The sequence below is a fragment of the Cinclus cinclus genome, chromosome 3, assembly GCF_963662255.1.
Source record: "Cinclus cinclus chromosome 3, bCinCin1.1, whole genome shotgun sequence".
NCBI lineage: Eukaryota > Metazoa > Chordata > Aves > Passeriformes > Cinclidae > Cinclus > Cinclus cinclus.
Genome location: NC_085048.1, coordinates 60,929,080 through 60,952,465, shown reverse-complemented (window position 1 = coordinate 60,952,465; position 23,386 = coordinate 60,929,080). Strand labels below are relative to the sequence as shown.

The following is a 23,386-nucleotide window of genomic DNA, read 5'->3' as shown; positions in this document are numbered from 1 at the left end:
GGGAAGATGAACATAGCAAGTTTTTTCACTCATGTCATCTTTATAACAAGAATGTTTTCATGTTTTTTCAGGATAAAACCAAGTTTAACTTGCAGAAAGGATAACCCACTTTTCATCTGCCTCAAGCTTTGTTTCACTAATCTCCTGGTCACCTCTGCTCCAGCTTTTTTCTCCATTGTTAAATACATATAGATAGATATATAGTATAATATGCAGCACAAAATATTAATAATTGACGGTAAATTGACAATAATCAGTCATCAGAAAACTAAGCAATTCTATAAATCTAAACATTTTGTTCTTTATACCAGGTATGAATGAGGTCTTTAAATTTTCATTATCTTTTTTCTTCCATCCTTCAATTTTTATTATATAGGTAATTTATACCCATTCAAAGTAAATGAAGAAATCAAAAGTTGCCTAAACTTTATTAGTACTTTAAACAACAAGCTTAGTTACAGCATCTGTCTTTACCAAATATTTTGGGTTGAATCCTCCCCTGATACGAGGGCATTTCCTACCCAAGTGGTACTTCATTTGATTGAAGAGCTACATATTAAGCACACATACATATTAACTGAGAAAATTTCTACAATCTTCTATCTTAGGCACTTAGAAGGTTTTTCAACAATTTCCTGTTGATTTTCAACTTGCAATGTTTTAGTAATTTCACTTCTGTTCCTTGCAAAAAAACTTAATTTTTGCATGTCTGTTTATGTGAGAGTCACACTGCCACACATCCAAGTATATACATTGGCACAGTTTGTACTCTATGCCTCAGATATTAGAAATTGCAGTATCAGGTGCATCGCCATAAGCACATTGGATTGAGGCAGTATTACCAATTTTCTGCAACTCTTTATTTTTATTATTATCATTATTGTTATCATTGCTTTGGAGGGAAGTGTCTGTGCCATTATTCCCTGTAGACAACTAATCTGCATTTAAAGCAATTAAAGAAAGGCACACTGTGGGTCTCAAAATCCCTCTCACAGATAATTCACCAATATCTTTTGATATTCACAAAATAAAATGCTGTTCAGAAATTTAAAAGTAATTTGTTTAAAAAAATGGAAAACAAACAAAACCCAAAGCCATTTTAAAAATCCCAAGCAAAACAAGAACCAGAACCAAACAACATAAACTCCCCCACCCCTCCAAAAGAAGAAAAAACAAACAAACAAACAAAAAAGAAACCCACAAAAACAAAACAAATCATCAAAAATTCCTTCAGCATTCTTACCTGTTAACCTGCCTAGAAAAGATCAAAACCTGGAGTCCAACATGTTACACTTTATTCTGTCAAGGTGCCAATTTGCAATTTTATATCACTGGATGGGAACCCCCCCTCCCTTTAATTTTTTTTCCACTCAGTTCCCTGACAGATTTTTAGGCATCTTGCTTCCTCCCTTGTAGTAGACAGCTCTTACTAACATCTCCCATCCCAGAGACACCAGCACTTTGAACTATTTCTCCTTTCTAATGCCATCTCTCATCTCAACTGAATGACAACTATGACCTGGGTCAAAATCTCATTTTCAAGCAAATTTACAGTATGTGGCTTATGAAAATTGAATCTTCATGATTTACGTACAAACAAGTGTTTAAACACTGAGATCTGAAAAATGACAGGGTAGCCCTGAATATCTGATTTTACTCGGTTAAAGTGTACCTAACTATGATTTAAGCATTTAATCCAAAACCTGAAATGTAAACCTTTTGCCAAAGTACAAAAAAGTTGCATTCATACAGCAATGTAATGGGCAAAACAGTAAACTTCTAAATTTTACTTTTCTGAAAAATATTTAAGATCAAATCCAAAGGAAAATAAAATCCATTGCAGACCAACTTCAACAACAGTCATAAAAGACTTTGCTGCTCGTCTCTCAATAAACAGAGAGTATGAAGTCCACAGTAGCACATACAGGATAATGGCAGCCTCCAATCTGATCTAGTTCTTATTAGAATACTTTAAAGAGATTTAACAGATACTAATTTAGAAAAGAACACAGGCTCTAAGAACCCACCCACAATGGACTTACACTTCCTTTCAAAGGTAGGAATTAGAAATGCATGATAAAGAAGAGTTTTTGACTAGGAAGATGCTTGGCTGGGGCTGGCATGATAGTTAGCCTGCCTTGAGATTTTCTCCACTTAAAGAAAAAAAAATGGGGAACAAGAGTATTATAATGTACAACATTCTGCTTCACTTAGACTTTCACCTTGACTTACAAGGGAGAGTGAAAGCTTTTCTAATGAGGTTAAGATTTTCTGTAAGCCTTGCTGAGATGTCTATTGAAGAGTGGAGAGTAAAACTGAAGAATGTTCAAATGGGACTCCAAAACACCTGGGTGGTTTTTCAGTTTTAAAAAAGTTATGAGGGTGCTGTAACCTTGGGGACTGTTTAAACTACATGCAACTGCTAAAGGTGGCTATCTAATTATGTTCAGTGAGTGTTAGTGTTTGCAGTGCCTTAGAGGCGTGACCAAAGGAGCGAGTTCCTGCATATTGTAAGAGGTGGCACAGGAGAAAAGCAGAGTATGGACTGCCTAAGGCTCAGACAGCCCCAAACTGTTGCTGTCAAGAGGCTGATCACAACACACAAGGGTGTGCATGGATATGTAATCAGTCATGCTGTAGATTTCTGCACAGAGTAACTTTCCTTTGAGAGCTTTTGCAATTTGACACCATTTCAGAATGCAAGCTGGACTCCTTTTGAATAAAACCAAGACAGAATATGTGCTCCACGGTTTCACTTAATGTACCTCAACCACTAATGAATATTCACAGGTCCAGAGAAGTGAGACCTCCTGCATGCATACAGAACAGACACCAGCAGCTATGCTGCTTTACAGACTCCCTTCTATTGGGTCACAATGATTATGTTACTAGTCTGGTCTCCTGTTGTATTGCAGACCATTACATTACACCCAGATGACTCTTACACTGCACCTTGAGACTTCATTCAGGGAGACTGCAAGACTTTTAGCCTGCAAAACTATAAAACACGTGCCACAAACAACAAGGGTGTGATTGTCCAACATGCTTGTAGGCTCTGTGAACTGATGGATGAGATTGTCTAAAGCATCTGGTGCTAAATTCATGCTTCTAGAGGATTCCTTATATATTCACACATATGACACAACTCCTCTGCGTAAGTAGAGACCTTGAACAGTGCTGAATTCATTGAGGATAGCTGCTGGCATGTGTTCTCCTAAAAGCCCTTCATTTTTGCAGAACTTGAGCACAACTGATATCGGATGAAAAGGCTTTGACTTTACTTGGTGGGATAGAAGCAGGGAATGCATTGCACAATCATTGATTCTTTTTGCCTTCCAGTAGCTTAACTGTGATAAAGCACTTTATTGTTCAAATATTTATTTCATAAGACAGGCGTATGGACATTGTGTTTATAGAAGTGATTTGTCTATCCAAGCTCAGACATCACTGCTCGTGAGTTCCCTTTAAAATAACTTTTCCAGATGGTGGAGCAACTTAATATTTACCCTGCAATCAAGCACCTTAAAAGCTTTCTTCTTTAAGAAAGGCCCCCTTGATTTCTCCTAGTTATCAAGGATCCCTGTGGTGATCAAACCTCTGCTGACAGGACAGAATTGCAGGATAGGTTGGGTTACAAGGGACCACAGTGCTTCAGTATCTACTCCAGCCTCCCTGCTCAAGCAGGTCATTCTAGAGCACATGGCACAGATGGTTCTCAAACATCTCCAGTCAGGCAGACTCCACAACCTCCCTGCGCAACCCGTTCCAGTGCACTGTCACTCACACAGTAAAGAAGTTCTTCCTCACATTCAGGCAGAACTTCCTGTTCATCGGTTTCCGTCCGTTGCCTCCAGTTTTACTGCTGAGCACAACAGAGCCTGAATCCATCCTCTTGACACCCTCCCTTAAGATACTCACAGACATTGATGAGGCCCCTTCTCAGTCATCGCTTCTCGAAGGTGAACAGGCCCAGCTCCCTGAACCTTTCCATGTCAGAGGCATGCTCCAGTCTCTTGGTATGATGCTCCAGGGCATCATGCCTTACAACGCTACTTCATTTCAACCCAGGTCTCGGGAGGCTTCCATCACACAGGGCTTGCAGGCATTGGAGAGCCCACTTCTAGCAAACGTGTGTGGGATGAGCCGAAACACAGAGAAACCTGCAGGTGCCTCAGGAACACAGAGGGCAAAAGAAAAGCTCTGCCCGGCAGGGCCGCCGTACGGACACACCTGTGGTATGGACACAGGCGGGATATGGACACAGGCGGGGTGCGCACACACGAAGGGCAGTCCCGGAGAGGCACACAGGGCACTCGGCCAGAGCCGCGGCCTCCCCCAGCCGCGCTCCCGCCGCCGGGGCGGAGGCATCTGCTCCGCCGGCCCATTGGCAGCGCCGGCCGCAGGGGGGGCGTCGGCCCCGGGACACGCACGAGCCGCAGCGATCCTCCGAGCAAGGCAATTGCAACCCGTAATCGCTGACTCATTGCAGTTCTCGCTTGAAAGCCGGCGGACAGCCGGGTTCTGCAGTTAACTCGTACTAACGCTGCCGTCCCTCCGCTCCTTCGGGAACGGCCCGGCCCGGCTCGGCCCGGCTCGGACGCGGGGCTGAGGCTCGGGAGCTCGCCGAGCCCGCCCGGCTGCCGCCGCTGCCGCCCCCCGGCCCCGCGGCCGCCGCCGCCGCCGCCGCCCCGCGCGGGCCCTGCGCTCCGCCCCGGCCGGGGCCGCGGAGGCGCCCGGAGTCCCGCCCGCACGGCGCGCACACACACCCAGGAACACGCACACACACGGAAACACACACGGGGCACTGGGACACAGACACGGACACAGACACGGGCACACGGAAGCGCACCCCGCGCCGCAAACATGGCGTTGGTGCCCTGCCAGGTGCTGCACGCCGCCATCCTCCTGTCCTATTGCTCCATCCTGTGCAATTACAAGGCAATTGATATGCCCGCGCATCAGACCTATGGAGGCAGCTGGAAATTTCTGACCTTCATAGACCTGGTAAGTGCCCCTGGCGGCGGCCGTGGCCCTGCCCCCTCCCTCGGGCCGCCCGTGGAGCGGCCGCGGCCCGGGCGCATTGCGGCCCCCGGCGCTCGACGGCTTCGCCATGCGGTGACCTTAAAGCGGGGCGGCGACATGTTGGGGCTGCAGGGCCGGCCGTGAGAGGAGCCAGCCGGACACCGCGCAGCCGGGTGGTTTGAACGGAGAGAGGCACGGACAAAGCCGAGCGGCTGCTGCGTGTAAGCGGCCGTGGGGACGGTGCGCCTGACGGCCTGTCACCCACCCCGGTGCTGCTGATGTGTTTCGCCTTTTCTAATGGCCGACAGTGAAAACCAGAACCTGCTGGCCCAGCATCTGGCTCCCGTGTGCTGTCAAAATAAAATATATGTCTTGCTCCCTTTGGCCCTTTCGAGGAATCCATCCGTGACAGGTGCAACTGTGTCAGTCATGCAAAAAGTGCCAGGCAACTCCAGCTTGCCGGATCCAGTGAGTTTTGGTTGCAAATCCATAAACGAGTGTATGAAATAAAAGACATGTCATTTCATCATATTTCTTCATAAGGGTCCAGATCTGGAAGAGTCACCAGCATGCCGGCCTGCTGGAAAACACCAGGTGCTACTCAGGGCTATTTATAATCTGAGTTTCCTAGGCTTGCTGCCTCCACAAGTGTTCCCTTAGCGCAGGTGGGAGGAGAGGGGGCGGGAGGGAGAGAGGAGATGGGAGGAGAAACTTCGTTGCTTCGTTTCTGGTTCAGATATATGATAGCAAATTTACACCTAGTACCTAGATCAAGATACTTTTTTTTTTTTCTTTGTATGCACGGTGTAATTAGGTGAGAAATTTTGTGGTTCCTGCTCAGTTACTGAAAAGTCCCAAAATGCAGGTATTTCAGTGCCTCCCAGTGCTAACATGTCTCTCAGAACTTCATTGTAGATTCACAAGTGTTGCTGTTACTGCCTACATGCATGGTACTAACTTAATAAGTTTGTGGGCTTGGAGACCAAACTCAAACACTAGTAGCCCAGCAGGTCAAGTGTGCAAATTTCTGTATCGGGATTAAGTTAAGGTTCACTGACGTCCATATTTTATTTGCAGAGCAGCGTCTACTGTATTTTTCACTTAGGATATTTTTTTTGTAGGTGCAAAAATTTCTGGGAGCTCTGAGGATCCAGTGCAGTAACTACTGCTTTTGCTGTGACTGTAAATTGGTGTCTTAAGGCTTGATGTTTATCTGGAGGTCAAACTGGGATCTATTTTTTTTTTTTTTACCTTTTGGGTTGCTGAACAGTACTGTCTGTAATATTGGTTAATAGAAGTTATAATCCCAGTAAGTTAGGGGGGTAGCTGCTGACTTCAGTGACAGTTGAACTGGAAGTGAACCAGCTAAAGCTAAAAGCTGATAATCTCTTTGAGCCTCCTTCACCTTTTCTCTTTTCTCCTAGCCCGGACAGTTGCCTGAGGGCTAAGTCAACCAGGGCTGTCATACAGTGAAAATGTAACTGTAAATGATAGTCGTCATTTCCCAAAAATCTAGCCTTGTCTATGGCAAGTTCACATGGACTTTTCCATCAAAGCATGTACATGGTTCAAGCTACTTCTGTTGGGGCTCAAAAGGTCAAGGTAAATATGTAGTATATTTTAAAATACCTAGAATAATTATCAACTGCAGCTAGTAATTTCTGGCCTTTAGCTAATAGTTGTCATGTGTTTCTCACAGGCAAGCCCAGTAGCTGAGAAAAGGTTTAGCAATTTCTCACAGTCTTCAAAATAACACACTATTCAATAGCTTGAATGCCTTTCTCAATGATTAGCCAGCACGCAGAGCTCTCCACTTGCTGACAATATTTGCTTATGTCCGAATGACCCTGCCAGCATCTTATGTAAGCAAGTCTATCTTTCTGTTCCCTGGGACAACTAGGAGACTTGACAAACCAAAACCAGTTAGATGCCTGAGGAAGATACCAGGGACCATGGTTGGAGGATGTTAGGCACATTTCCAAAATCCTGTGTCTTTACTAAGTCTTGAAAAGCTCTTCCATAATTTTCAATTTGTTCAGCCATGTGCAGTTCCTGTGTCAGTCACATTCTAAGGCTGTCTAGACAAAATATCATCAATGCCAGACTCTTGGCAGACGTGTGTTCTTGCTACAGATTGTACCTCCACAAACAGAGATTTCATCTTTGACATCACAGAAGCACGTAAAAGTTCTTTCTGCTTCCAAAAACTGCTACCAGTTTTTGAAAAAAGTCAGTTTATGACTTTAATCTGAAAAGCAGTTTGGAATTTTTTTCATCTGTCCATTTGCAAAGGGATGTTCATTCCAGTCTCAGCATCCATAAATCTCTTGGAGTTTTAAGTAGCTGGTTTTGTATAGGTGCTGTGGGAAATTGTTTACAGTTATCTGCAGGTAATATACTTTTGAACTGAATTATGAAAATCTAGTAGTTCGGACTCCAAAACACAGGAAAATAAAACATGAGTGTATGCAAGGATTTGAACAGTAGATTTTAAGCCTTCACACTGTTCAGAGAAGTTGAGCATTATGAGGAAGATGTTTAATACAAATGTAATGTCCCTGTCCATCTCAAGTATTTTGGATGTTCCTATCTAAGTAGTGTTTTGGATACCTATGTTCATTCTTAATCTCACCTGTCCTTGAATTAGGGGAAAAAAACAAGTGCAACCAGTTACTTCTTTTAACTTCTGTCATTCTGATTACTTACTTTTCTTTCTCTTTTTTTAATTTTTTTTTAAATTTTTTTAAATTTTTTTTTCAGTTGCAAATGTGGTGGCAGCATTCCCTAAAACATTCCAGTGTCAGCGGAATATTTTTTCTGGTTTATGAAGCAATGCACAGGCAGTATGTTTTGACATTACACTCAATATGCTCCTGACTGTTAGTAATATCTCCACTTCACCCTTTCTTCTTGTTATGTAGAGGTGATATATACTTACCCTGCTTATTCAAAAGGTGGTAAAGATGCCTGCCTAGTACCTGTGTATTCCATAGCCCACACAGAAAAGATGGCAGTGTCTTCTTTGTCAGGTACAGAGTGGAAAACCAAGGATGAAGAGGTAAAGAGTTGCTGCCAAAATCAGTCGGTGGGCCCAGCAGATGGAATTATGGAACTGAATATTCAGGCTAGTTCAAAACTACATGTTTCTTTCATTTAAACTTGAAACACAAACCAAGCCCTGAGTTTAGTTCCTGTGAAAACAGCCAAGAATTGGATTCAGATGGGATATTTCAAGAAATGGGCCTAAAATTTCTTGTATAGCTGCCTTTATTTAACTCAGATTCACAATTTTGTGCTTTAATAGTAGAACGCTGCAGGACAGCATTGTCCTGTACCACATCCCATAAATTCATTGTTGAGCTTCATAGCTGAAATTTAAGTTAGGCTGGAAATGATGACAGCAGATATGATTCTTTGCAACAAGTTTGTCATCTTATGTAAATCCCTCAGAAATTTTCCTTACATAGTTCTGTAGGTACTTGCAGTAGCTAAATTAAAGATAACAGTACTTGGTCATCCTGCATACACTGCAATCACACACTTGCCTTTATAAATACACATTTGTTGAGGAATCTATTTCACCAATTTGTTTAAAAGTTGCTATTGCGTTTTATTCTTCAGTTTCTCTTTGATCTCTTACTGTTGTTGGGAGAGGAGGCAAAATTAAATACAGTTTGTCTTCTGGAATACAGTGGAGCCTGTGGGTGCCAAAATAAGACCAAATTTACTTTTTGGGTTTGGGTGTGTGTAATAATAAGCAGAAAAGTATAACTTAGAGTTTTAAGTGTGCCTCCTTAGTAAGGGATGTGCCGGTCTAAATAGCTTCTAGTTTTCATTGTTCAGTTTCTCTGTTCCTCCAAGAAAATAGAGTAAACCAAGATACTAGCACACATGTATTAACAAATTTATGGTTTTCTGGTTTTCTATTTTATAATCTTAAGGTCTCCCTGATAGGCAGCACAGGGTAGTTACAGAGACAAAAAGCAAGATTTTTGGAAGCAGTCTCAAGTGTTGTGTTTTATGATTAATCATCATAAAATTAATGGTCTCATTTTGAATATCAGAAAATTAACCTGGATATTCCTATGACTTGATTCAGGGCAGCCAAAGCTACAGAGGACCAGATTTTGCTCATATACAAATCTGCCTGATGTTATACATTTATTATTCTCTTGAAAAAAATTGCAGGATGTCTGTGTCAACTTTTTATACATTGCCTGGCAGATTGAGTTCTACAAAAAAAAATAGATAAGTGCTCTGTTCCCAGCACATTTTTTTTGCCAGTAAATGCTGTAGGGTTTTTTTGTAGAAAACACCTTTAGATTTAGTTTGATTAAGTTCCAGTAAGTGATCAGAACTTAGTTCCTTGTCTTTGAACACTTTCAGAGGGCCATATTATCAGCAGGACTAGAAACTTGAGTTGTTAGACTTAAAATTTGTTTATTTATTTCTTGTATTAGTTATTAAGTTGTATGAGATACAGTTACTAGACAACAAAAAAAGGTATCAGTTTAACAAAGCACAGCTAAAAAGTTTTGATGATTTGTGCCCAATTTGGATTTAGTCAAGCTGATAGTAAATAAAAGGACGAAAAAATACTAGAGACCAAAAGATACAGAATTAAGGAATAATAAACTGTACCATTGGTGTATTATCTGAAATTGAACAAGTTTCTTTGCTAACTGTATGGGTTACAGAGAGGACAACAGTGAAACAGGGGACAAAAGTGAAAACACATTCAACTCTCTATGGAATATAACTATGACTCTTTGGCAGGATTTCCCCTAAAGTGAATTGAATAAAATAAATGTAATAATAAATAAAATAATACATCAAAATAAAATAAATGTAAAATAAATTTCACCTAATGATTTCCTTTTTTATAGCTTTTGAGTGAAAAGATTGCAGAAGTGTAAAATATTACCATGTATTATTACCAGTCATAATTCATCATCATATCTAAATATCTTTGTAGTCTTGCTATAGCAGAGAATACAGTCAATGGAGAATTTATCAGTTTACATAGAAGGGGGTTGCTTTTTCAAGAATAACAAGATGAGATGTCTCTTATGATACTTAAGGTATTTGAGAGAAAAGGTAACAGGAAATGTAGGAGAGATTTTTAAGTGTTTCAGAGCTTTTTTTTCATTCTTGGGCTGTAAACATGTCTGATGAACTGTAAATGTACGGTGCTGTTGATGCAGTAATAAAAATGTAACAGTATCACCCTTTTTTATTCATCCATTTGTTGGTAGTCCTATTACAAATTGAGTGGAGTTTGAGAACTACATTGAAGTGTTCCATTTTCATATTGCATTAGTCTGCCTTTATTTTACAATTGTACTTAAGTATGATGTACACTTAATTTGGGAATTCTCAGGGAAGTTATGGCTGTCTTGAACTATTTGTGTTAGCAATAGGGTTGGCAGGGTAAAGCAGGAGAATGGAAGAGAGGAAAAATTGGGATCACTTTCTATGATGATAGATTTAACTAAGGCCAGTAATATTATTTTAGAACTTGGAGTAGGTGATAGGCAACAGTGCTGTGCTTTACACCAGTGTACAGTCTGTAGAGTTTTGCCAGAACAGTTTCAAATGATGACAACTTCAAGAAGATGGTTTAGTAGTCTTTCTGTTGCCCTTTGAGAAACAAACTATTTAGTTGTTGTATAACAGTTGAATTATTTTCTTTAAAATTTTATTATAGTGGTAAGGATAATACAGATAATCTTATATGCCTTCATATGTCAAAATTGTTTTAAACAATTGGTTTAAACAAGGACAACACATCTAGTGTTCTATGTTAATGTTCTTTGCTGAAGTCATTTGGATTCTGAGCTGTCCTAATCCATTGTGAATATAAGTATTTAAAATTATTTAATCATTGTATTTTTGACCTTATATTTGTGTTATGTTAATGCAGACATATAAGTTTATACAAGAATTAGATTCTGGAAGATTGACCTTCTTAAGTTGTTGTAAAGATGTATATAACCTATCAAATAATACTCTTAACTAGTATAGAAAATTGCAAACTTAGTGTTCTAAATTAAATATATTTGTAATAAAAATCAAGTAACACTTGATTCTTTGCAGTTACATGAACCTTAGGATATAAAAAGACTTGTAGGGTAGATGACCATGTGGGTAGTTACTTGCTTTGTCCTTAGGCTGAAAAAGAAGAAAAAGAAACTTGATGATCTGAAAACTGGGAAACCCTCACATGATAAAAAAGTTATTATTGGTGTGGTGGAAATCTCAAATGTGTTAATATGCCAGTGTCCAGCAAATTTGAAGTTGACCTATAAGTAAAAAGAAAAAAAAGCATTTATGAAATTACAAAACCATCACATTCCACAGATACAAGTTTGCAGATTTGAATAAATTAAAATGATAGAATGTAATAAAGAAAAAATAAGCAATTCTCCAGTGTATTGAACACAATATATGAGATTCATTGTGAAGGATTATACCAAGTGTGTATTTACCTGAACAAACCAATAAAAAAAATCTTAGATTCCTTCCATTAGATGAAGTATTTTCTGTTGTGCAACCTTCCATATCTAATAATAGGTTTTGTGAGGGCCTCATATCCTAATACAATATTTAGAAAACATTTTTCTAATTGTGCTACTTTAATATAGACTCTGATATTGGGAGGAGCTCAGAGTGGGTGGAGAATTTCTTGTCATTTGGAGTTGTAATTCCTAATACAATTCCAGACAGTAAATGTAAAAAAGATTACCACCAGTGACAGGTTGGTATGCTTTCTATAGAATTCATGAGTGAAATAAATATTGGTATATAAGAAAGTTCACATTTGATATATTTATATTTGAAATAAAAGTGATATTATTTCTTGCAAAACCTGCATGGAAAACATCAAACTCCTTTCAGTGTAGGTTTTTGGGGGTTTTTTGAAGTGTTTGAATCTGAGGCCTAGTCTTATCTTGATGTTCCAGTATATACATATATATATATTTTTTTTTTTTGAATGGGTGAATTTGAAAAGCTTTCATCCTTCCAATGGAAGGTTTTTCAAATATTGCCTTATTTGCCAGCATTTATTTGTATAATTACATTTTCCCCTTACTGTATTTTCCAAAGTTCTGAACTTGTTATTAGCCTTCAAAGTCTTGCGGGCTTTGTTTGTTCCATTACTGTTACTATGTACAATGCAAGATTTTTTTCAATTCAGCATAGTTCAATATGCTACCACTGGAAAAGCTGTTTAACTTTGGTGGATGGAAAAATTAACCCATCTCTGAAGAAAAAAACAAAATCTGTTGGAAGCTAAAGTAAAAGTTCGAGACTTTTCAGACAGGAAGAAACCCTAATGCAAGTTAAAATTTATAAGTATGTTTTGGTAAGACTTAAAAACAAGCACCTCTCCCAGGGTGCAAATTTTAGGGATTCTGTTGGTTGAAAACAGGCTAAGCTAATATGAAATGCTAGGGGAAAATAAGAACCTGATTTTCATTTGCATGAAGGCTCCTTCTGGCAACTTAGCTAAATCCATGCAATTTTCCCTTTGAAAGTACCATTTGAATGCCTCTAGTTGCATTCCCTGAACATCTTGTCTTGCCACTGCCCTTACAAGCATCCAGTTTACAGTAGGTTTTCCAAACAAGTATGCCAAAAGGCGCAATTTTATAATAATTTCCACTTAAATCTGTGTGTAGCTGACATGGTTCAGGTATTTTTGCCACAGTTGTCTGTCAGGTTAGTTGTTTTAAAGTGCATGAGGACTCTGCAGTGTAGCTTGAAACAAAACTAGTACTGCTGCATTTTTCCTAGCTGAATATTTGGCATCCTGGTAAAGTAGAATAAAACGTGCAAGAGAGCAGGATGTAAAATCCCTCACTAATTCCTTCCTTACTTGTAAAGCAACACACAAGGGGTGATGGGTTTTTGCAATTAATTAGTCCAAGTGAAACAATTTAAGAGGCTGAATCTTAAATCTACAAATGCTGCTAGACTCTTCAGACTGTTTGAGCTGCTTGTGCAGGGAGAGACCTAGCTGAAAATTTAAATTTTAATCTATCAGGGATTGTTTGGCTCATTTTTGGTTTCAGGCAGTGCTGTCTGTATTTGTCTGTTTTTTAAACTTGGGGGTTTGTGTACCTGAGGGTAAATTTACTTTTTTCTTCCCTATATTTGTGTATATTTTATAATGTGTCTTGAAGCCTTCTGGTCCTGGCAGCACAGAAGTAATAAGTTGTTATTTATTATTATTGCAAATATTATTAGAATTCAGCATGAGTGGGAGTTCCACATGCAAAGCACAGGTGGCATATGTTCCTAAATGTACTTGATCAGATGCAAAAGGAAGAAAAAAAACCTGGTGACTTTAAATGCTGCTATGTAAGTTGGTAAAATGCAAGAATACAAAAGGGATGTTTTCCCTGCGAGGTGCTTAACAAGCTTGTGCCTGAAGTGGTGGAAGCATTTCATACAGGTAATGCTGGTGCACGTGGCTGATCCTGAGGCATGGCAGTGGGGCCGTCGCCCGTAGGGAAGACACAAGTTGTTTATGGGCAGCGCTTCTTGCACAGGCTCAGCTGTGTAAAGAAAGGAAGTAGGGAAGCGAGAGAGAAAAGGGATCATATATGACAGCACTTGGTAGCTGGGGCTTGTAGGTGACAGAGTGCACCGTGCTGACCAGTCTTGTCTTGTGACAAACTGGTATTTATGTATTTGACTGCAGGCTATGAGGACAAAGTGAGGGGAAGCAAGGGGTGGAGATGCAGGATGGCTGGTATTTCTTGGCTAAACCAGCATGTGTTAGCACCCTCAGACTTCCCTCCTTTCCTTTTCCTCTCTGTCGTTTCTTCCTCCCACACAGCCCCCCTGGCTGGGGCCACTGGTGCCACAGCAACACTTCCCTGCGCGTACACGTTTTGCTTTGCATGCTCTGCTCAGCGCTGGGTGCTCGCAAAGCTTGTCCTTAGTTAGAAGCCATATGCACCAACAGATGCAGAGGTCCCTATTTGCTGTTCACTTAGGCTTGCAAACAAATGGAGACTCCATGCTGTGAAAACTTTTCTAACCTGGGTTTACTTGTTCTATCTGTGTTCCAAGGGCTGTGCAGTAGACACAATTGTCTGCATTCCAGTAGGTCCCAGGAAGTGAGTCCCAAGCACACGTGAGACACAATGGAAACCTGTGCTGTGTGGAACTGCATGGCACTGTACTTTTAAACTGGAACTCCAGGAGGCTGAAAGGGATTTAGTGTGTTCAGGTGTGGATATGTATCTCAGTGTATATACGATATAATAGTTATTTACCTGTGCTGCACATAAATTGAAAGTACCAAACCGTTCATAAGAGCTACTCTGTTCCAAAGCCTCTCCATTTGCTGTGCACATCTCAGAGTAAATTGGTTTTCTACTACTGAAGTCAATTTAGGTGATCAATTAATGAACAATGGGTCAAAGATTACAGGGGTTCAAGATGCTGTTCAAGTTTTTCAGTGTCAACTATAGAGGACGGGAGAGAGTAGACAGCTTTTGGGTCAGCTGTCTCATGACCTGCCATGGCTAGAAAGGGATATTCCTGCATTTATTACGGAGCTAATGATGTTTCTAATTCTAATATATTATTATAGAAAATTAGCATTCAATTCTCCTTGATTCGTTGCCAGCACAATTTCAGATGCTAGACACCTTTGGTTTTCCATAGATTTTATTCTATGCTATTAAGTTATATATCATTTCAGGCTAAGTTTTATTTTCTTTTTCCCATGGTTTGGGGCAGAAGCTACTTACAATTATTACAAAATATTACCAAAATACTTCAAAGCTGTTTTGTTCCCTGTTAATTACAAGGCTGAGTTCAAATGATGAGATGTATTTTATGACAATGCATTTTAGAAAAGGGTGGAGGGACCTCTTATTATTTCAAGCATTTGGGCCAGTGGGATCTGAACGTCTTGATTTTAAAATTTGACCTGCAACATAAAAGCAAAATATGAATGTTCTTGAGCGTGTGCAAGGGCTGACTTTCTTCATCCACTGCTGGCTTTGTCAGTGAAAGTGCTGTCCCTTTGCCCTGATCCATTTGTGCCCCTTATCAACCAGTCAGGCTCCTCAGTTATGAGGTGCTGTCAGATATATTTTCTGCCTTTTTTTTCTTACAGGAATGTCCCTGTGTGATATCATTTTCCCTGTTCTAATATCTTCTAGCCCAGCACAGTCTCCTTGACTTTCAGCTCTGCGTTGCAGTTCCAATTACACACTCAGTGTTCTTCCAGAAGCCTGTGTTTTCCTGTCAAGTGCTGTTTTTCTTACCCCACCTACTCCTTACACTCCTTCCCCACCATTCACACATACTGTCTTTCCTCCCAGTGCATTCACTCTCACGTATTTTTCTGTGTTCTCACACTGTCCTTTCCATTTACCAGACCTACTCAGTGTCATTCATTCTCTTGTGTTTTTAAAACATCTCGTATGGGCCTAAACTAATAAAAAATAAGCTATTTTCCATTAGAAAACTTGATCTTGGTGTGGTGTGGCCTTAAATAAACCAGTTTGTAAATTATGCTGTTACATAAGACTCTTAGCTTTGCTTTCTGTTTTGAACAAGTTTTTAAGCATCCTGGTTACAGGGAAGAAAAAAAAAGCCTGTAAGTGTTAAGCATAATGGATCATGATCCTAATGTTTATTATGGTGTTAAAATTTTGTCATTTCTTGGTAGTCTGCCATTCAGTTTTTTATGATAAAATTTCCAATTCAGAAGCAGGTCCTTGATAAGAACTGACATTTAACATGAAAAAATCAAAATTATGTACAGAATCAGTAATCAGTATTTATTCTGACATTTCCCATCTTTGTTTTTTGTAATGTGCTTGTTTTAAATGAAATGGCGAAATTATTTAAGTTGCATTTTATATTTCCTAATAAGAAAACTCATCTTTCAACAATCGTCGTGAAGTTTGAAATCTACTACTTCCAGTGAAATGAACAAAAATATTTTTGAACATTGCTTAGCTTATCAGCTGTTAATAGAAGCAGCTTTTTTTTTAATGTGAATATATACAAGTACTTTTTCCTTGTTTGTGGGTGCAAATTTTGGCTGTATACAGACACACCTGGCACAATTTAGGAGTAAGGAAAGAGAGAAATATACATTTCATAGTGGTAACTTTTTTCCTCAAACCCACATGGAAACAGTCATTTTTGTCAGGGGTCATCGGATACTAGATGAGCCTGCCATGGCTCCACTCCTGCATTTCCAGCCACGAGCGAGGCTGAACACGTGCCCAGTGGACTCATACAAAGGCAGAAGTGTAAAATCAGGTTGCCTCTAATCCAGGTCAATACAAATAAAATTCTGGTTGGACTAGGTGGTTTAGAGTCAATATCTTTTAAGGTATGTCAGCCAGGATGTCAAGTGATGTTTGGAACAAGGAATGCTCAACATATGACCCATCTAGAGTCTGTATCCTGCCTGGTTAGCCTTCCAGTGCTGAACACAGGGCTGGGCAGCAGTCAGAGTGCTGTGTTATGATGGGAGCACTTTGGTCTCAGTGCCACTTTTGTCAGAGAGTCTGGCCCTACCACAGGGTTTGACCTGTGTGGCACATCCCTGGAACCAGTGTTCACAACTGCCTCGTGGTAAAATGTCCCAGGAGGTCAGTGCATCTCACAAAGGTCCAGATCTACAGGGATATTCTGATATTACTTCCTACAGCTATTAGGAAGGTAGCAAAGATCTTGATCTTCACAGGTATTTTGATGTTAGTTTTGATGGATGATGGGAAGGTATTCTCTGTATTATTCACACGTGTTCTGCCTAGTTTGCACAGGAGTTGAGGTCAGACTCCCAGTTCTGGGAGATACAAAGCATCCACTTATGCACGTGACTTAGAAATACGTGATTTTTCAGCACATTGCATGATAAGATAGAAAATACTGAAGGAGACTTTTTTTCTGTTGTTTTTTGGGGGTTTTTTATGCCTCTTCTGGTGTGATTGTATATTTAGAAATTGTGAATTTGTTCCAGATGGGAGGAAAAAATCAATCTCACAATTTCTTGTGAGCAAAAAGATGTAGAAAAAGTATTTCAAGATCATGGTTTCATTGCAGTTGAACTGATCAAGTGCAAACAAAACATTTGATTGTCTTCATTAAAATACTTGGACAAAATGATTTTACAAAGTAATCAGCCATTGCAGTGAGAAATTGTTATTCAGAAATATTTTGTCAGTTGTATTAATTGAATATATGTTAAATTTTCCTTTAGCAAGGGCCACATCAATGTCACAAGAGGACTATAACTTTGAAAGTTGTGACTTCATCATAAATATTACCTTATTTCATAGGAATTGTACCTGTGCTGTGCAGAATAGTCAATGCAAATTTAAATTTGAAAGTGAGAGTCAGAAGAGGATGTAATAAATCCAAGCCCAGAAAATAACTGAACAATTGTTTAAATTTTTTTTTTTTTGATGTATGTACAACCTGACTACAGGGAATAATAAGTATTTTGAAGACAGAAGCAAATAATAATAATATGGTTCAAGAGAAGTTCTCTTCTGGCCAGTCTTTTCCTCGCAGACCTTGTATTTTGCCTGTCTTGTTTCTTGTGCTAAGTGAATGTGACCAAACAGTATTTGGCAGACAAAGAACTGTAGTGATGGAGACAAACGTGTTTTATAAATACTGATTTGCATGGTGTGCTTATATCTCAGTAATGTATTTTCAGACAAGGTCTCTTTGGCTAGGTTATGGTACAGACAGCCTTGATTCAGTTCATTCTCAATCACTCCAGTGTCTTTTTGCTGGTCCCAAGTGTATATATCTTGTGTGAGAGAAGACATGTCCTTGATACTCAGAATTCCATAGAGTAAACTGACCTTTTTAAAGGACTCTTCTAAGCCAGGTAGATGGGGATTCAGCATTCTGAATCAGACCTGGAACAGACCCATCTTTTATTAATATAATGTCTTCTGATTTACTGCTGGAAGACACTGAAATGATTAAGTGTACCAGCAGTCTGCATAAAATGCCTGGGTGACCTCCGAAGCACTATGATAAATATCAAAGAAAAAATTTTAAACCTGTATGATCAGTTTGAGGAAAATTAAGGCCATATCTCAGATTGTTGGAAATGCTGTAAAGTAGGAGGACAAGTAGTGCCTGCAGAGTGGCAGAAGATCTAGGTCACATCTTTTTCCATATGACCTAAAATGAATGAGTATGCTAGGTGGAAAGTATCTTTGCACTGGAGTTTTCTTTGCAGTATTTCTCCTTGGTGGTCTTCTCAAGCATGGTTAAGCACAGGAAAATAGTATAAACAGCTGATTGACCATTATAGATGATCAGTCTTGTCTGTTCTCTTTAGGGATGCTTAGATGTATACCATCTCCTTTGTTCTCCTTATTCCAAGAAAGAAGCAGTACACACATAGCTAGAGTGTACTCTATCTATGATAGACAGAGATCTTCTGAAAAAAATTAACATCTTCTGATAGCAAGTGTCTTGCTAAAATTTCTTTAGTAGTGCCATTTTACCTTTTATTACAAGATCCCAAAGCACTTAAGAAGTATTTGCTAACTAAGCCTCACATCTCTGCAGAGGAGTGTGATTTGAACCAAATGCAAGCACAGCAGACAAGACACTGAAATTGGCTGGACATATAGTCATAAAAATCCTTAAGGAATTACCTTCATTGTGTAATCTGTGTGTAAAACGTTGTTAATCTCAGGTGGTTCAGGAGGTGATGTGGGGCAGAGGCTGCCCACAGATTACTCCTATTCAGCCACGGGGGTTTTTTGTGGGGTGGGGCTGGCTATTCAACCTGCTCTTCCTGGGCTGTTAAGCATCACCTCTGGTCTGCCCTGTCTCACCTGGTGACTCCCTTGGTGCTGCTACTATCCACAAAGCTATGGGAAATGTGGACATTGCCATCAGGTGTGAATGAACCCAGGTGCTACCCCTTGGTGGAACAGGAGCAACCTAACTCCACTTTGGCCCCAGCTTCTTCTGCTGTCCAAGATAAGAACCACAGCCTTGGGGTAGCTTTGGCCCTTCTCATTGTTGCGAGGGGCACTATCCTCAGCCTGTGCCTACCCAGCTACTGCAAAACAAGAGGCGGGGAGAGGAAGGGTGCGTGTTTACATGCTGGATGTAGGCAAGTGCATTTGATGGTAGAGGAAGGGTGATCTGAGTACAGGCTGCTGATGAGGGAGGAAGGAAGAGACACAGCTATTTAAATGGTAGAACGTAGGCTGCTGCTGTGGGTGCAGAGTGGGTGATTGCTGCAGCAGCACTTCAAGAGGCATAGCTCCAGCAAGGCAAGTTGACCTTAAGAGAAAAAAGATGAGGCCATAGACTGGAGATCTGCCTGTGTGCATGCTGGGTTCAAGGACATCCTCAGTCTGCAACAGCTGTTGGAATTATGGACATATTTCTGGACAGAAGGAGGTGTACCTGCACTGTGTAGCATATGTGGCATAAATGAAGAATCTCTGGGAAATGTTGAACCTGCTGGGTGTATACTGTGAAGTTAATCCCAATGCGAACAGTAGGTGTTTATGCAGAAGAACCAGGCATTCAGCAGCCTGGACAAGTACCATGAATCCTCACATGCTGCCTGAAGACAATTTCCAGCTGGAAAGAGGGAAAAATGAATGTAGGGTAGCTATAACCTACACGGTGAACATGTAGGTTAGTGTGGAGGCTTCCACCCACATGACCTACTTGTGGAACAGCTTATTTTTTGAAATAAACAGTGCAGTATCATCCATGCCTGTTTGAGTAGGACGTGTATTTCTGTTGGCTGGAAGAAAGGAAGGTACAGTTGTCAAGCCCAGATGGAGGTTTTGAAATATGCATGATAGTGGCAGCTGTGTGTGGGAAGAATGAGTTTAAGTGTGTTGAGGAGGAGGAGGAGGCTTGTTTACTGTGCTACTGTCTTCTTGTAGCTGCAGAGTTGAATGAGGAGAGAAATGTGGAATGTGTTTCAGGTTGCTTCACTGTGCTGGACAATTTTTCCCAATATTCATTATTTGTTTGAAAATTCATAAAGGGTCAGTGATTTGCAGTGAAAGAGATTGCAAAGATTTATAATCTGTATTTTTGACAGTCCTGGATCCTCATGGATCAAGCTCCCGATTTCCTGAACTGGGCCCTTCTGCCTGAAGGATCCCTCTCGAAAGCTGGGCTGAGGCAGCTGTGTGCCTTCTTTGGAGAGTAATGCATTGTCCTGTCAGCTTTTCTGATTTTGAATTTTGTGTGTGCCCTTATTAGTGTATTTTGTAGTCTGTGGTTATGTAAATGGTTAAGCCTATGTATAACTGGCATTTGGGTGTTGGGGCCATGTTTTGTTGCTGCTGTAGTCGCTGGTTGGCAGTGATGCTCAGGGATGGCTGCAGATGAGACCTGGCTGAAGTCAGTTCACCCTCTTCCTCATGGGGAAACAGGCAGTCAGGGAGAGATCGCTGAAGCCTCCCAGCCAAGCCCTGCCTACAGGCAGTCTGCTGCTTGGTTTCTGGCTTCCTGCCTTCCTCTCCCTGCTTGGAAAGGCAGCCTGTGGTGCTGAACTGGGGCAGCCTGTGAGGAGATCCAACTTTCATAGCTGTGGCGTGCACCCCCTCTTTTGAGGATAGGAGGCAATGCCAACCCTAGCAAAAAGGTTTAGCAATTTTTAAGAGACTACATGTATATGTGTAGGCTGCTAGGGGGTCTGTGGAGATCCAGTTCTCCAGACCCAGGAAGCCACCAACCTTCCCAGAGAGAGAGTCCCACAAGGAACTGCCTTCTAGGGGGTCTTCTGGCTGGTCTCCGAGCCACTGGATAAGCCTCAGCAAGTGATGGCCGTGGCCACAAGTGATCAGCTCTGATCAATGATTTCATCTCAGCGATCCCAGCTCTGCTTGCCAGGCTATCCCAGGCCGACTTGGGGACAGAGAGACGGGAAGCGTCGTATGGCAAATTCCACAGAGAGTCCTTTATTATCCAGCAGCTCTGTGAAGGGAGCCAGGAACAACTGCTCCCTACCGAACAGGGGAAATACTGGGGTTTTTATGGGGGAGAGCAAGGGTGGTACCAAGGGGGAAAGACCAATGGGTTACAAAGGATTAACATAGGCATGGTGGGATAACAGAAGCTGTTCGGGGATAGCTCACCATGCTAAGAAAAGGTGTGCCAACCGAAGGAGCATCTATCCAGGAGGGTTGAGATAAGCTCATCACAGCCCACTCATGGGACATCCCTCCAGGGCAAGGCCATGGGTGGAGCCAGGGCGGGCCCATGGGCCTCCACATATATGTACTTATGTTTATAAAAGAGAGAAGGATGTGCCATACACAACGAAAAGTATTGCATTTATGTTGTGAAGTAGATAGTGTCAAGTTAATTCACAACCTTCTTTGGATTTTATGTTTTCTTTAGATTTTTGTTTACAGCTTTCAGTCTTCTCATTAATTAACACTTTTCTGTGGGGAGAATAAGGGTTCATGGTTTGTTCTTTTTCTCACAAGAATGTTTTCTAAGCATATTCTATTTATACATTTTTTGAATTCCCATCCCAGAGCTTGAAATCAGTATTTTCTGAATAATTCCCTAGTATTTCTTTGAGCTATGTGGCGTAAAAAGCTCTTTGACTTATATGATCTAAAAAGAAAGTCTGAAGATCTAAAGTTTTCTGTTAGAAAAATATCAAGAAGGCATGCAGGCTTCTAGAATCAGAGTTAGTGTCAGGTGTTTTACTTTGTGCTAGTACTTGGTTTCTCCTGTGCTGTCCTAAGAGCCTTTGCTCTTACACTCAGATAAGGTGTATCTGCCTCTGCAGAATGCCATTTAAAGTAGCGGATGGCTTCCAGATACACCTGATCTTGAGAGTGGTTGCCATTTTAATCTGTAATCATATGACAGTGGCTTAAAGATTTTTATCAGTTGAATGTCTACATGCTAAGCCATTAATCTGATTTGATTTAAGCTTATAGCTATCAGGTTTCTATTATAAACATCCTTCCTTCCCTCTTCATTTTCTTGTGGGTCTGTGAACAAACTGCACTTCAGACCTTTGCTATTCCTGAGGTATGTCCAAGTATTTTATAATGAACGGAAGCAGTATTGGTATTTATCCTTGATATGACTTCCACAGCTTTATTTTTCTCACCTCAACTGTGACATGGACAACAGTTTAAAGAGCCAAAGTTAGAGGTCATCAAATGTTTCATATGGCCAGTTCTCAAAAAATTGCACAAGTCTCTAAACTCGAGTTTTCTGGAAGTAATGAAAGGCACTGAATTGATCAAAGTGTAGAGCCATCAAAAAGTGAAATTTACAAGTGTTTGTGTTGAACAAACACCACATCTTCACAACACTTCAAACAGAAGATGTTGCTGCAAATGGAGTGTGAAAAAATTATCTGCTTAATTAGTAGTAAACAATCATGGCAGCAAAAGAATTTTAGGTGTTTATATTCTATTAATCATAGTCCAGATATGCTTCTAACACTTTTACTTTGAAAATTAGGCTCATTTTGTTGTTGTTCTACTCTTTTTCCAAATGAGGATGTAACTTTTTTACTGCTTGAATTTCTATACATTCTTCTTCCAGTTTTAAGGCCTCTAGCTTGTACCTTGTGTTGCCATTTGCATCTTAGCAATTCAAGAACACATCATTATCATCTGATAGTGCTCGCATCTTGTCTTCACTTTGTACATTGACATAGAGGAGATTGAAGGTTGAAGACATAGCCTTTATCCAGCCTTGGTCTAATTTTCTTTCTTCCATGAAGCAGATACCAGTTAGACATACCTCTTCAATCTGGTAAACAGGCAAGCTAAAGCACTCATTTAAATCTTTGCACTCCTTGTCAAGGTCTGTAACTGAAGATATTTTTTTTTTTTCCATGATACAATTATCATATGGGCATTGCTTTATCAGCAAGAGACAGATGTGAGTGGTGTTTGTTTAGAAGTGTGCATGTCTATATTTAAGTATGAGCATTTCAAAAGACGTCTATAGGAGAGGGAGATAATCAAATCCTGAAGAATTTCTGCCAACTGACTTCTATCAAGGTCAAAAGGATTATTTAATTAGTCTTGCTCAGTCAAGAGTTTTGACTGTCTTTCTCCAGAATGTCCTGAGCTTTAAGATGTCATCACAGGGAGTAAATTCTCTGGGCTTTAGTTTAGCTATAAATTTGACAGTAACAGTAGCTATTGTTACTTCCCTGGATGATGTCTTTAGGTAAAACATGATTTTCCACTGCTTTGTAGCTTGGTCTATGAATTCTACTAGGTTTCCTTTTCAATTTCTTTTCAGTCTTTCAGTTTCTTTCTTTCTGTAAATGTTAAACAGTTGTAGAGACTCTTCTGAAATACTAGCTGCAATTTTTCTTTACAGTTTC

General features: G+C 40.3%; 1 protein-coding gene across 3 annotated transcripts in view; it reads left to right on the top strand.

Annotated features, from left to right (window-relative positions):
• Nucleotides 1–4,804: 4,804 nt before the first annotated feature.
• The window catches only part of AIG1 (androgen induced 1), a 125,932-nt gene continuing 107,350 nt past the window's right edge, over nt 4,805–23,386 (top strand). For all 3 annotated transcript variants that reach the window (XM_062488901.1, XM_062488899.1, XM_062488898.1), the window contains exon 1: nt 4,805–5,004. In XM_062488901.1, coding sequence (XP_062344885.1) covers nt 4,864–5,004 — 141 coding nt within the window. In that variant the 5' untranslated portion in view covers nt 4,805–4,863. The remainder of the gene's footprint in view (nt 5,005–23,386) is intronic.